The following is a 15,567-nucleotide window of genomic DNA, read 5'->3' on the forward strand; positions in this document are numbered from 1 at the left end:
TTCGCCAATCAAGACGATGTAGCAAAGAACGCCAATGTTGTACGAATCTCGCTTCGTTGTTGTACAAATCTCACTCTGTGTAATGTGGCGGCGTCTTTGCCTCCGCGCAGGGTGTGCATCTCGCCGAAGTGCGTCCGCCGCAAGCAACCACCCCAGGCCTCTTTCCTGATCTGGCAAATTGACTAGTATGATGCTGGGATAGCAAGGTATATAGTGAAGGGTATCGGCTCGCGCCAGTTTTTGGAATGGCCGGCAGCATGATGTTGTCGCTTCTGATACTCGTCGCAATTGCGGTCAGTGCTATCGCTCACACCACTCAAGATGTGTGTCCGCGGAAGATCGGTGCGAAAGGCGTGCGGGTTCGCATACCGCCTACCTTCAATAACACTGAGCATAGCCATCACCATGGCAGACCATGGCCGGCACCACCCGTTGGCTTCTACTTCAAGCCGTGGTCGATGATCCTTGCGTCGAACCCTCAGTACGCTGCCATGCGGAATGTGCAATACGACCCGACGCCGATCGATCCCTCGGACCCTACCGGACTTGTGAATGATCTCTTCTCGTTCCAGTTCCCAGGCAACGACAGCATCATAACAACCTATGGTGTCGATACACCGCATCCCTACTTCCCAGCGGTGCTTGACTTCGCAGGAACAGGGATACTAGTGGGCGCTACCAGTCAGTACAGCATTCTAGTCTGGGGATGCGATATCAACAGAGTCCCGTACTATGCCAGCTATTCGACAGCAGTGGACTTCACCGACACGCCCCCGGGTATCGACTTGATGAGTACAAGCGACCAAGGGCCTGACCAGGAGACCATACATGCTGTTGTCGAGGCGTTGAAGAAGCTGGGCAGCGACGAGATTACAAAGTACGTTGTGGCGTTGGAGAGAATGGTACAGGATGGCGGGAGAAAGGGCATGCCCAGGGTACGTATATGTAAGGCGTTGGAAGATACAAGCTGATGTGAGATCGCAGGCTACATGTGACGATTATTGTAAGACGAATCAGGGCTTGATTGGTATTGTAGGTTGAGACTTGGTTGGAAAGAGGTTAGCAAGTCTTTGTTTGCGGGTTTAGGTAGTGATGGTGGAAAATGGCTGCTCGCATCTTTCGTCTCGTACTGGTTGTCTAGGGAGTGCATATCCAGAATCTAGTCGAGGAGAATTTGAATTTGGATCAAACTACGCTGCGTTCCATAGGGTGAATCAGCGCTACAAGCAACGCAGCTCTGCAGAGCATGTGTCGTGGGTGAACAGTTCACTCGCGATGGGGTGGTGTGTTGGGGTGAAAGAGCAAAAGACCGGAGTTCAGCAGGCGCTCCTCCGCTGTGGGTCCTGCCAAGACCATGCCGCATTAGCGCCAAAAAAGTTCAGAAGTTCAGTAGAGAACCTATGGAGAACGCAGACTTCGACGAGACAACACCGCAACACTTGGCGTAGTTTGACACCACATCCAGACACAATGGCGAAGCGCAAACTCAACGAGCACGACGTGCCAGAGGAGACATCGAGCGACGAGTCGCAGTCCGAGCCCCGCAGCTCACCCGAACCTTCGACACTTGCCGAGACTGCGCGTGCGCCTGCGACTGCTGCCACGACGACAGCAACACCAAGCACGAAAGCAAAGAACATGAAACGCGCTAAAACAGCGGCTGCCACCGCCCCTTCAACGCCCATTGCCGCCTCGTTCGCCGAACTACAACTCGAACCCCGTCTGCTAAGAGCGATCCGCGATCTGAAATGGGCATCACCGACGGCTGTACAGTCGCAGGCAATACCGTTGGCTCTAGAGGGGCGCGACATCCTTGCGCGCTCGGGGACTGGCACGGGCAAGACGGGCGCCTACCTGCTTCCCATCCTACACAAGACGTTGCAGCAAAAGGGCCAATCCCTCATCCTCGCACCCACACGAGAGCTATGCTTGCAGATTGCGACAGTCGCCAAGTCGCTTGCACAACACTGCGGACAAGAGATTCGCGTTCGCAACATTGCAGGCAAGGAGTCAGAAGTCGTCACAAAGGCAGCCCTTGCCGATAAGCCGGAGATTGTCGTCGCGACACCTGCTAGAGCATGGACAAACATCAACAGCTCAAATCTAGCGGTCAGCGACATCAGGACACTCGTCGTCGACGAGGGTGACCTGATCAACGGTTACGGGTTCGCCGAGGACATGGAGAACATTGCACGCGAGATACCCGTCGGTGTCCAGAAGATCGTCCTCTCCGCTACCCTCTCAACCGACGTGGAGTCACTCGGTAGCCTGCTCTGCACCGACCCGGTCGTACTCAAGCTTGCAGATCTAGACAAGGACTCACAGAAAGTAAAGCAATACGTGCTAAAGGTGGCAGAAGATGAGAAGTTCCTCCTGATCTACGCAATGTAAGTTACGTCGCATCAGAATAACGCGAAACACACACTGATTCGTACTTCTACCTCTAGGTTCAAGCTCAACTTGATCAAAGGCAAGACAATCATATTCGTCGGCGATGTGGACAGGTCTTACCGGGTGAAGCTCTTTTTGGAGCAATTTGCGGTCAAAGCTATCGTGCTCAATTCCGAACTCCCGTTGGCTTCCCGCACGCACATTGTAGAGTCTTTCAACACGAACATGTACAACATCCTGATTGCGAGCGACGAGACCGACGTTGTCGGCGTACAGGATGAAGAGTCACGGCCGAAGAAGAAGGCCAAGAAGGACAGAGAGAGCAAGGACTCTGGTGTTTCCCGCGGAATTGACTTCCTCAACGTCAGCTGTATCATCAACTTCGACTTTCCCGGAAACTACAAGTCCTACTTCCATCGCATAGGACGAACAGCACGAGCCGGCAAGTCTGGAACTGCCATCTCGTTCATCATCCCCAAGGACAAGTACCGCAAGCACAAGCCGACGACCTTTGCTGGGTGCGAACACGATGAAAAGGTACTGGCAAGTGTGGAGAAGCACCAACAGGAAGGCCAGAAGCTGGAGAATTACAACTTCGACATGAAGCGCTTAGAGCCGTTCAGATACAGGTTCGCGGATGCGTTGAAGTCAGTGACCAGGATCGCCATCCGCGAGGCTCGAATCAAGGAGATCCACATGGAGCTGGCCAAGTCGCAGAAGCTCTCACGATACTTTGAAGAGAATCCCGAAGCGCTCGCACATCTCCGCCATGATCAGACTCTGAACCATCCCGCAAGGATACAGCCGCATCTCAAACACGTCCCAGACTATCTCCTGCCAGGAGGAAAGAAGCCCGAGGATGTTGGCTTCGTGGGTCTGAATATACCCAAGGTGAGGAAACAATATGCCAAGGGTAAGGGCAGGAAGGTGGTGCGAAGGAATGGCAAGGTTGATCCGTTAAAGACATTCAATGCGAGGGGCAAGGGAAAGAGGTAAATAGTTTTTCGTTCACTGAAATGTATCCATACGCTTCTGCGCGTAGATATATCATCAATTTTACGAGCTATAATAAACCAGCAGCGTACTTTTGCTGCACATGTAAAAGTCGGCCTCCAATTAGCAACACTTCCCATTATCTGATGTACACCTGGGCATGGTCGACTTGAGGGCGCGGGGCTTGGTGCACGACCCACCAGACGTGTGGTAAGCTCCCACGCTTCCACTGCCGCCTTCCGCTGCGCGTTCATTCCACCACACATGCACAACTCTGCAACTTTACGAGCGCTTTCAGCCAGCACCCTGCAAATACGATCATCGCGATATGAAGCTACTCATTCGACCCTAAATCGGCCCACGACAAGTAGATCCTGACAACAACCACGACATAATCGAACACGCCGTACACATACCTCCCGCTTGCGCTCCAATCGTACACATCCACTCGTGGAGCGGCGGCTCTCGTCAGAGACCCCTTTGGCTTATAACATGCTGGAAGGCAGTAGTGGACATCTCTGCTGACGGACGGCAGAAGGGTCACGATGGTTCGCGACGCGCAAGGACACAACAGACAGCCGTGTGCATGAGATCATGCTCTGATTGTTTTACATAACGTATTTGGTTGTGAAAGACGCGACAACGACAGGTCGAAAACGTAGCATATCCCCTCCCTCCCAGCTCTCAGAGCTCGCGATTGTTCAGAAGGCCGTCAGATTCGTGGGTTCGTAAAGGCTGAAGAGTGGAAAAGTATACGTATTGTGATGGGGAGAAGGCAAGGTCATATGAAAAAGAACTTGCAACGCGCTGGACATCCCAGCCAGATTCACGAGTCGCGTTGGCGAGCTCGTATCGAGGGCACGACGACCTACACCGAAATATGAACATCGGTATAGAGCAGGTACAGCTCTAAGATTGACCCTGGTTGTGATTAGTCCAATACTCGAGCAACATGCTCAAATGGCCCCTGTGCACCAGGCCAATGTCCTTGACTTTGACATTCTTCTCAATTGGGTATGTCTTCCCAAAACGTATACGGGATTCGGGTGTGAGTGTAATCGAGCTGTCAACCGGTACGATCTCTATGGGCTGCTTGACCATACCACCTTCCAACTCTCTAGGAAGATAACATGATTTCGGATCCGTCCCAGAGAGATAAACAACGGCATGTTCCTGGGGCAAGCAGCCCGTTTTGAGGGTCCCACGGCCGGCATAAGTACCAATTGGGCTGGACTGAATTAGCCGAGACATTTGTATGGTACTCGCATAAACCTTACCAAGCGTACACGAAACCGCGGTTGTCTGCAAGCACTACAAACCGGCGTATGTTGGTATGTGCCCTTTCATTGAACCGCACGATAGTATATGCTGGGTCGAATGGCTGCGCATGTGAAGTTTCACTCGCAGTCTCGGAGTACAGCATGGCAAAAACCCTGCCGATCACGAAGAACTCTTGGGCTTCAGCGCCAGTTCTCATTCGGTAACCTAATAGACACAGAATCAGTCAAGCATCCGGACATCCCTTGATGTGCTTACTCGAGTCTAACAGATCGTACCATCCGGTGTGTGGTGTGCCCTGAATGGCGTTTCTCAACAAACGGAATTGCTGTGGAGCTACACAATAAGCTTTAGTATTGTCCATTGAGATTTCTGGGTCTCTGCGTCATACCTGGGTCAGGCATCTGTGCCACGTTTGAAGCATAGTCATGTTGTGAGCCTGAGTCTTGCCTAGGACGCGTTTCGGGTTGTTTGGACCAGTGGTAAACGAGGTTGTCTTTCTGAATTAGTGGACGTTTGTTTGACTCGAATACTAACTCGAAACGTGGCGGTACCTACTATACTCGTCATACGTAACATAATAGTAGTCTTTATATTGGTCGCTCCATATCCAGTTGCTGGTCGACATGTCGCACGATGCTACCGGATATGATTGCTGGCGTCCGAGAGGATTCCACACGATAGCAACTGTACACTCTTCAGGTCGTGTCACCCACGTCGATGGATCAAGTCTGCGCGATGCGGTCGTGTGGATTATGGTGTCCTTATCACCGGTGGTTGAGCATGGATTTATACACGTAAGAGTTGGAAGATGGTGCGTGATGCGGCTCTGCTGTTCTGCCACGGCGACCCAAACATGGTGTGGTGCGCGCCATGAGAAACTCCATCAACTTTCACAGCTACCTGCATATGCGCTTCATCTGCTCTTGCTCGTGCATTAAGCGTGTACGTGCTGGGTATGCAAGTGTACAGCTAGCTTCCACATTAGACAGGTTCCGCGGTATCGAAATGAGAAACGCGGCAACCCAATCAAAAACGGTTTGTGTCAGCCTGACGCCCAGCGACCCGACCATATCAGCCGTGTCACGAACAGACCGGGTGACTACATCCACCTGCATTCCGATTTGCTTGTTCGATGACATCCTATCTCGCTGCATACGATGAGCGACCGGGCATCCACAGCTCCTTCCCGTGTCCAAGCTTCCGAATGGCCGACACCTGTCTTGCGGTGCCCCTCATCCAGCACGCAACGCCAGGTGGTGACCACATACGCCCACGTTCGAGTTTCGGTGTCAGAATCTAGCTGATGCTCTTAAAGACATAAGCTCAGTGATCTAAGGGGCTCCTTATCAACAAAGAGACCCTGCCGCCATAGTTATGCAAGGGAGCACTGCATATCAAAAGCAATTTCTACCGACGTCCTTATACGTCTGCAATTTCATGATTCACTCCTCGTAACGCGATGGACAATCCACACCAAGCTAGGTTTGGGGAAAGACCGACTACGCAATTCGACGTGCTAGCCTCGGTCATTCGTCGGTGCTTGGATGAGATATCGAGTACACAAACTTTATTATTTTCTACAAGAAAAGAGCTGCTGATCGAACGAGCAAGGATAAAAACAGCTGCTCGTGAAGTTCGCCAGAAACGGGTCGACGCCGGGGATGCCGAAGCAGAGTTCATGAATCATGTACGAGAATTTATGAACAAGTACCTCGGACAGCTCCCGGCTACTCTCTTCGAAGCTTACGACAAAGTCAGAAAAACACGCGACAATCTAGGGGAGGCAGAAGAGGACTACTTTCATGCTGAGGAGGATCTTACTGGTGCAGAATGGACGTTTACGAACCGTGAGAATCGATTCTACCAATTCGACATCATTAGGATCCTGCTGAGTTCACAGCTCAACAACCCTGCTCCTCGCTATGACCAACCTTTCGAAGTTGCCTCCAAGCCGCCAGTTCACCATCTCCCTCCTTGCCCGGCAGGATCATTGTCTCCGAGTCAAGTGTCGAAATTACCACCTCCCCCGCCTCCTCCACACATTTCGACGCCTTCTTTGCCTCCTGTCCCACATGTTAGCGTGAGCACATCTTTACTCATGCCCACGGACCGAGAAAATCCAGTTGTCATGGAGATGGAGGCCTTGAGGAAGGAGTTTGGCCAGCTGTCGCAAATGGAGACTTACGATTTTGAATGGGCTGGTGGAGACGAAGGGTTTTGTGTTGAAGGAAACAATGTTCTTGGAGATCAAGTGACGGCCTCTGCAAGCGATCACAGCGATATCATACTCGATGTCTCTGATACAGAAGCAAAAGCACAGCAAATCAAGATGGCAGAGCTGGACCTGGCGTTGAATGAGCCAGTTCTGAGTAGGCGATATTCAGATTCTACCCACCTTTTCAGCGCTGGATTGATCCCCTTAACGCCTATGAGGAGAACACAAACTGAAAACGTCGCCCGGATCAATCGTTGCAGTCCTACCGTAGGGAACAAGATTCGAGACTGGTCTCTGACCCACCTCAAGCAAAGTGCCATTCAAAAACGCCTCTATTTGAATGCGCTTGAAGACAACGGGATAGATAGCTCAGCTGAAGGCGACTGGAGAACTCGAGCGACAAATTTCTGGAGTAAAGATGGTCTCAACGAGATCAGAGACAGCAGCGAGCTGTATGCAGCTTGCCTCAGCAAAGTTTCATACGAGCCTGAGTCTTGTAACGACCTCAGCTCCACACAGAGCATAACGTCTTCTCTCTTATTGCAACATCAACTGGAGGGTAATATACAACCTCCCAAATCGAAGACCGCAGATTTGAGGCCTCCGGAGTCTTTTGAACTGCCACGACAAGATCGTCAAAATGGTCCAACTACAGCACCTCTACCACCTACACCACGACCAAGCGATCGTAACACGAAAGCAATGGAGACCAACAATGAAGACCAGATAGTAAGCCCAATCAACAGTGGTTTGGATGGACGACAGCACGTACCCAGGAGCGACATTGTACCTGATACCATTGTACGTCAGCCAATATGCACTTGTCTTGTTGTTGGTGACTGGGCGCTACGGAAAGATAGTGTTCAAAGCACTCATCAACCTGGCTGCGGTATGGCAACCGAGCATGATGATGAAATCAAAGCATGCTGCTCGGCGCAAGAGTACAATGAAGCTGAATCGATGACGAATGTCACGAAGATGGATAGACGTTCTGAACGGACGCAACAACGCAGGTCCATCGACCTACACCTACTACTTCCTTCCGATTCGGGTTACGGTGGGAATGTACATACCGAACCAGACTCCGATGTCACAGCACAGTCCAGTTCACCAAGTCCTTGCGCACAGCTCTCAACACTGTCCGCTCCAGTAGTCAAGGAAACTCTGGAATCCACGGCTGACCAGGTCACCCCTGACCCTCGGCCCGCTCCCAAAGCCCGTAGAAACACGATGACCTGGGTCCGGAGTCTCTTTCTCCCCTCCAAGGATAAACGAAGTAAGAGCTCTCCTTCAATCAGAGAATATCATGCCGCTGCTCATGTGGGGGAACACCAAGGGGCGTAGCAGGATCGTCCGCTTCCGTGTCAAGTCGTCATTCGTATTGTTCCTCGGCCACGCTTCCCGTGTTCTTTGTTGACATATTTCATGTATCATATTCCTCAATAGTGTATTACTTGACCAACTGTAACAGCAGTACTGTGTTTCACATCTCCACGCCGCGCTTTCGGAACAACTTCCCGGTTTCTAGGATCTCCTTGTCTGGCAGTGGCTGGGCCATTTATATCAGTGTCAAATAGCTCAATGCATCTATCAGCTCACCGGCATTTCAATCGATCCGAGACCACCTGAAACTCCGACTCGAACATGGTGATAAGCGGGCGAGAAAGGCGGGCGGACAGACGCCCCGCCATTGGCAAAGCTCGTGTGGGCTTGCACTCAGCCTGCGCTGTGACCACTCTATTCGGGCTGAACTTGACATATCCCACACAGTCGGTGATCAGCAGGACGTCCGCTTACATGTTTGTGACCTTGGCTGACCAGAAGTGAGCATATCGGAGCCCGAATAATGGACAACTGTTGTTCTTTCGGCCCGATAGAAAGATGAATGCCGGTCGTACAGGCCTGGCGGATACACAACAGCCGGGATCGATGGTCGCTAGCCGCGCGGTACGGTAAGCCAAGTATGGAAGGAGTTTGCTAAAGCTCACGAACACTGTATTGATAGGTAACATATCTCAAAACGAGCTGTAGAAGTGACGCCTCCATGGCGTTGGTGGCAACGAATGAATCGATGGCACGATTTGCATTCACATATGTCGCTGTTCCAGTTTTCCGATCACGAAATTGATACAGAGAAGAATATGACAAAGTCTCGCTCTTTCGTTTTCCCATGCGCGACACCGTCGGTGAGTGCCAACGGCCCGCGGCGACCCCACTTGACCCACTATGGATACCAGAGCGTGCCTAGCTCCCGCCTTCACGCCGCTCTAACCATTTCCCAAAACCCAAGATCAAAACAGTAACATGCGCCTTACAAGTCTGGAGACGCAGTCCGCCCCACTCATGCCTTGAATCTCTCGATACTATGGAGCTGGGCATCAGATACGGCCCGGCAGCAGGGAACCGACGCGTGACCCATATCCTGCAGCATACGTAGCCCCACGACTGCCTGCTCGCTACTCTTCTACCAATTGTCGCCCTATAACCCCGCTCAACGTGGGCAAAAATGTGCCTTCATGCCTTGTTTTTCGGTCTGACGATGCATCCTTTTGTAATAACAAACCACAAGGAAGCCTCGGAGCAAGCTGCTTGCTTATTCCTGTGCGATTGGCAGCGCAGCGTGGGCGGACGACTCGCTCCGCGGAAAAGGAGCTCGGAAGTGACGCAGCTATCCAGCAATGCGATGAGGGTGATACATGTGTCCTTCCGTTCGGTTGTTGGATGTCATTTGGTGGCGATAAGTCCGCCTGAGTCAACCAATCAGCGGTTCGCTGACTTGCACATCGGTGAGCGAAAGCGACACGGCTGGAGGAACGGCTGAATACATTCCGAAGCCCAATCGCCAAGGGCAAAGTGACCAAGATTAGGAACTCGGTAGCCAACAGTTGGATTGATCCGTGAAAGAGATGAATATCGAAATATGACGAGGGTAAATGGGTGAATTCCAAATCGAGACAATGGTCTGAGCACGGTTGAAAGGCATGCGGCTCTGCAATCGGCCATCGATTGGTGGACGAAATATGGGTGGAAGCCATGAGTGTGGTGCATACATGACTCATGACTAGACGCACTTGCAGTAGGTTGCAGGACATGTGTACATCGCCAAGGTAATGCGCGGAGGTACAGGCCGTGGCTACCACTACCCATGTTGTGGCTGGAACACCACTCTTATAAGGGAAAATCTCGAGAACGATGTCGATCAAAATTGACTTGCCACAAACCATGGGGAATGGCTAAGTCATATTGATGGCCAATATGACCAACAAGCACCTTGGTAATAGTGTGAGAAAGAGGCTACTGTGTACTACTACAAGCCAAAGAAATCGTGATTATACTGCCTGTATCCTCCGAGCTTCATGGAGATCTGCTCTGTCAAGAGTCCCTCGCGATATCAAACCCCGATTCTATGAGACTATGCAGGCTCCCTCTATGGTCTCCCGGAAGTGCTCAGTCGTCGTCTCCATAAAGTGTTGAAACCAATTCGTGCTGCTTCAGATTGATAGTCTCCGGTCGGAGTTGATGTGGTAGATTCGGCGTGAACTCTGCGGTGGAGAAAGTAGACGACTGGTGCGCTAGCCATGCATCGTTGTTCGGCCAGCCGTGTGTATCGCGGCATTCAGGAGGACATGCTCCATGGTATCCAAGCGCTTGTGGATTCTGGAAACTTCCTTCAAACTCGACTGATCCTTGATTATATGGGTTGTCGTGACCAAGACTGTCATGCGGCCATGCTCTGAGTACCGGTGAAGCCCCGTGGAACGGTTCCCCTGTGTGATCCGCAATGCTCCTGTGAAGGTTGTATATCTCCCGTGGTGAAATTCGAAGCTGGTGCAGTATCCAACGATTTACTCTATCAGGTGTGCTTTCGAAGTTCACAAGGTAGTCGCTTAAAACACCACGCGTCTCATTACTCTCGCCGAGCAAGAGCAAAGGATTGCCTTCTTCAAGCCCCGGGTTGACGGGGTAATTGTCCATGAAATCCGGTAGTGCATCGGGTATGTCAATGTAGTTACTCGTAGAGAATGTCGATTCATCGTTAGGCCGTTCTTGGAGAATGGCACCCGTCTCAGATAAATCCGTCATATCAGTCATCCAGATACCGATGAAATCAAGCGTGCCTTTCGATTGATGTAATGCGATATGCTCATCTGCAAAACTGCTGCTGCGAGGTCTGGGTATATCGGTCGATCCTAAAGACACGGTCCTTCTGTGAGAACCACCAAGTACACGAGATTTTTGGGCGTCTGGTAGGAGTTGTGCAGCATACTTTGGTAGTTGACCGATGCCAACATTCTCTCCGACTTGAGCTCCATGCAGGTGCTTATCGTCTCCAAGAGCAGCATTGTCATCGGCAGCAGAGGCTACTGACGAAGCCTCGTATTCGATTTCGGATGGCTCCTTCGCCTTAGTCACTGGTGCTATATTGAGTCTGAAGAAATGCTCAAAATTTTCTTCTAATTTGGCGTACTTTGCAACTAGTTGATGCTCTTTTGATCCAAGCATGATCTCAAGTGGTTCGTATTCTGATTCGACAGGCCCAATCTCGTCCCTTGCCGCCTGCGATGCTTCGAAGAGATGGAGCATTGTATGGTCGTCCGATGGATGGCTTCTATTGACTCTTTCGCGCATGAAATTGATAAGCATCATGTCGCATTTGGAAACGTGTTCTCTAAGTCTGTGCAGCTCCTTCCGCTTTTCCTGAACAGCAAGTCTCATTCTAATTACCTCATCTTGCTGTGCCACGAAGTCCGAAAGTTCATCTATAAAGCTAGTGTACAATCGAAGGGCCGCTGCGTTCAGGTATTCATTCCCTTCGATAGCGTTGTTGAAGAGTGTAGGGGGCCGGGGAACATCCATGGGGGGCGGAGGCGGAGGCGGCGGCGGTGGTGCGGGTAATGGTAGAACCGATGGGTAAAGTGGAATACTCTTCGGCTTGGATGGGCTTTCATGATACACATGCTCTGTTGTGTGAAGCTCGCGCGATGGTGAATCGACGGGCACAGCGTTCTCGTTGTAGCTTGATTCTTCCATTGGGCCGCATGCTTCATCAAAGCGCACTTTCTTCAGTATTCCCTTCCTAAGTGCGCATATTGAACATGGAAGTGGAGGTTCTGGCACAGGCTTTGTTGGTGTATCGTCGCGAGTGAAGCCGGCTTCATCATCGCGAAGTGCATTAATGCTCGCTTCACGGGCAGAGCCTTTCTCATCAGAGCGCTTGGTGGTAAGACATGGCTCTTCAGGACGTGTTGAACAGCCCTTTGGATGTTAGCCCGCTACTCTGCTTCCATGGTCCATTGGTGTACCGTGATGACCTCTACAACATCCTGATGAGCCGACATGCCGACTGTGCGGTTAGCGCGCCGTACGATGCTTCTGCGGAACGTAGCATATACGAAGTGCCCCGCTCGACAATACTATCAGTGATGATCTGTATGTTCACCTTGTTCGGCCTAGGTAGTGAAGTAGCGAAGCATGGAGATGGTTGAATAACGGCTGTGGTGGAGCTGGTTTCACAAGGCAGCTGTTTAAGCGAAGGCACGACCGGGGCTCTCGCTGTAGCTCGCCCCACCTAGGCACCATCCCTCTCGAGGTCTACACAGCGCTCTAGCCGCGCACTGGCGACTTCCGACATTCATATGGAATCGGTCACAAGCTTGAATCTGCAGAGACGCCACATCGAGATGAAGCATCTCTCTCCGGGAACGAGGCTCTACCTCGATTCCGACATGCCCCGCTCTGGCATACTTGGACTATCGAGGCACACTCCTACCCTTCTCTGCTGCTTTCCGCTCATCAGGTCGCGAACATGTAGCTATGCCGAGCTACGGGCCTTGGACATGGTCAGCACCACATAACCGTCACTACTCATATTGGTTGGCAGATGATGGTATTACAGTGCTAGATACTCTTTGGTCGGGGCCTGCGACGGGCCCTGCTACCCCGCAAACGCCTGCAGCAGTGCAGAGTTATGAGAACACGGCAAGGTCAGTAACACGGGACAAATTACAAGCAAAGGTTTCTCAATCGATCTATAGAACTCCGCGCACTGGCGTCGACGTACCGGTGCCATTTATACCGCAGCATCCTCAACCAAGTCTCGGCTCGTCTTCACAAGCAAACGTATCGACTTACCCATCTCGGCTGAATGACCAAAGACCATCGAGTAGACAACTACAAGAGCCCACGGGGTCTGTCTATGACGCGACAACGGGTGGGGGAGACAACCACCGACAACAGCAACATGGTTATGACGCGGGGATAGGTAGATCGAGGAATGGGGCAGACGGAGGAACAAATTACACGACAGAACCGTACGCTTCACTGAGCGCCCAGTCATATCCTTCAGCTCATGCCTCGATGACAACTGCTTCAGTAGGTTCACCGTACCTGCAACAGAGTTACCCAGCTCAGAATAGCTACCCTTTCACTCCTTCTTCACCAAGACAATCACAGCACACAACTTCAAGTAGGGCGACGGGGCATGCCTCGCAGTATCCAGGACAACGTCGATCAGTAGCATCCCTTCCCGTCGATGTGCAATCCACTATACAAAGCAAAGATCGAAGATACATCCAGACAAACCTTAACGAAAGCTCCATCCACGAGCAGCTTGACGCCAGTATGCGACACAATACCTCAGGTAGTGATCAAAATATGCTTACATGCACCAGGGTATCGGCGGGTTGCGCAATCGTCGCGTGCGACGTTCTTTGTCACTGGCCGTGTAGGTACAATTCACCGACTGACACAACTATAGTACTGACGGAGCGCTCTTAGGTCTTCAAAATGCTTTGGACAGAACCTGCCGGCCAGATGAACCCTGGCAAGACTCGGAACTCAACACACTTTAGTACTGTACAATATGGGGAAACAGCTTTTAGTGAGATACGCCGATTCGTCGTCGTGCGCAACAAAGGTGACTTCAGCCAATGCATGTACGTAGATCTCACAAGAGATTTTACCTTTCATCAATCTGACAACTTCGTTAGCCCTATTCAGACTTATAGAGGTCGCGGCGCTGCAAAACCAGGTCTGAGGATGAGTGATCACGGGGTCATTCATACCACGATAACCGCACCCAACATGCTTCCAGGCGAGGCACTAACGAAATACTCAATCCAAGTACAATCCACCCAAGGTGAATACCTTGAGCCAGAAAGCCGTGTCAACTATGGCAAGGCATACGCTGTCGAACACAACGTTAAAGTACTCGACGTGGGGATGGTGGTAGAAGGCCATCGGTATCTAATCAAGCAATACTTCGATGCTGCGATGCAGGCAGACTAACGAAACTGAGAGCTATGCACTATACGCCAATCTCTCGACTCTTCCCTTTGTCTCTCGGATTGTCCTAAACTCGTTTACTTGGTAGGGCTGCACCATACGCAGGCCTCCGAGATCACTTTCCGTTCTTCGATTTGTCCATTTTGCCTACTTGGACCCTCACATTCATTCATAGCTATCTCTTCCGTTGTGAGCAGTTTTTTTGTATTTGCGATTTCCTCTCTGATAGCTGTTGCTGTTGCTGCGTTATATGAGGCTCCGTTTCGTAGGCTTTTTCGAGCACGTCTGGCTCACGTTAAATAAAGTGAAGAGGACTGGAAGCTTTGCATCCTTGTATCAGCTCTTTGTATGGACATGTGGGACGGCTATCAGCACAAAGAAGGACTTTGGCTGTGTACTACATCTACCACCGAGTGTTCTCAATGACAGGGTCGTCTTCCTTCCGGAACATAGTCATGTCAACCGCGAAGGCCCTTGCTTGCATGCTTGAGAATATTAGTTTGGACTTGCGTAATATTGGACAAACTGTCAGTAAGCTTACCATTTTCTGTATGTGAGTTGGCTGTGTATGGTGGTTTCTCATGCTCTTCTTGCACTGGCTCGGCGATGCTCTTGCGGGCTGTGTACATTGTATCACCAGCGTCAAGAGACTGGTGGTTGTTGAGCCATATATGAAGCATATATGGTTCCTGGGCTATGGTGGCGATGGTGATTCGGTAATATTGAGTCGCCCATCGATCACCAGCGTCACTTTACATACACGTTTCTAGTTGCTTCGACATGGAAAGTTGCAAATGTGAACAAAGATGTGGATTGTTGCTATGATGAAGGACGAGCTAGTCCCTAAATCTTGTAACGTAACCTAATATTAATATGGCTTACATTTAGGAACGGTCCCAGTATTTTACCTGTCGTTTGAAGAGTCTCTAGAAGTTTGTGCATCTTCCCAGCGTGAGAATCTGGAAGGTGACTGAGCAGATCACCTGGCGCGTATCGCCGTGACATCTTTCTCTCGAATAGCGACATCCTACCTAGACAACCGCAGAGGGAGCGTTCAATCTTTCCCTTGTAGCGTGCCGAGTGCCGCAATCGTTACCAATACATCCAGAGAGGGTCGAGCTCATCATCAGGAGACGTGTGTTAGGTGGCGAAATCCATTAATCCGTTAAGCGCTCGACGCCAGCGACAACAAGAGATGGGGCGACACTATCACGTTAGCATTCGGCGACCTTGCAACGGGGCTGCATCGGCCGGGTGCGAGCGCGGGACGCTCCTCCCGCGCTGAGTCTCGCGGGCTCGGCTGCTGCTCCACTGCTAAGATGCGACCCGATGATCGGAACTTCACCGGAAAGCCTCAGGCACTGAAGGACCTCTATAGCGCAGAAACGTTTGCGCAAGATCTG

The 15,567-nt window shown here is 51.2% G+C and overlaps 2 protein-coding genes across 2 annotated transcripts; both read left to right on the forward strand.

The window, feature by feature from the left end:
• Positions 1-491: 491 nt before the first annotated feature.
• On the forward strand, positions 492-3,387 carry ACET3X_007753 (uncharacterized protein; the record flags this gene model as incomplete). The annotated part of the gene is made up of 4 exons (XM_069453934.1): positions 492-935; positions 985-1,003; positions 1,466-2,387; positions 2,448-3,387. The coding sequence occupies 4 exons, from the start codon at positions 492-494 to the stop codon at positions 3,385-3,387; spliced, it is 2,325 nt and encodes a 774-aa protein (XP_069304916.1).
• Positions 3,388-12,694: 9,307 nt separating this feature from the next.
• ACET3X_007754 (uncharacterized protein) lies at positions 12,695-14,167 on the forward strand (the record flags this gene model as incomplete). The annotated part of the gene is made up of 6 exons (XM_069453935.1): positions 12,695-12,864; positions 12,916-13,142; positions 13,395-13,499; positions 13,552-13,604; positions 13,658-13,815; positions 13,870-14,167. The coding sequence occupies 6 exons, from the start codon at positions 12,695-12,697 to the stop codon at positions 14,165-14,167; spliced, it is 1,011 nt and encodes a 336-aa protein (XP_069304917.1).
• Positions 14,168-15,567: the final 1,400 nt, after the last annotated feature.

The sequence above is a fragment of the Alternaria dauci genome, chromosome 7, assembly GCF_042100115.1.
Source record: "Alternaria dauci strain A2016 chromosome 7, whole genome shotgun sequence".
NCBI lineage: Eukaryota > Fungi > Ascomycota > Dothideomycetes > Pleosporales > Pleosporaceae > Alternaria > Alternaria dauci.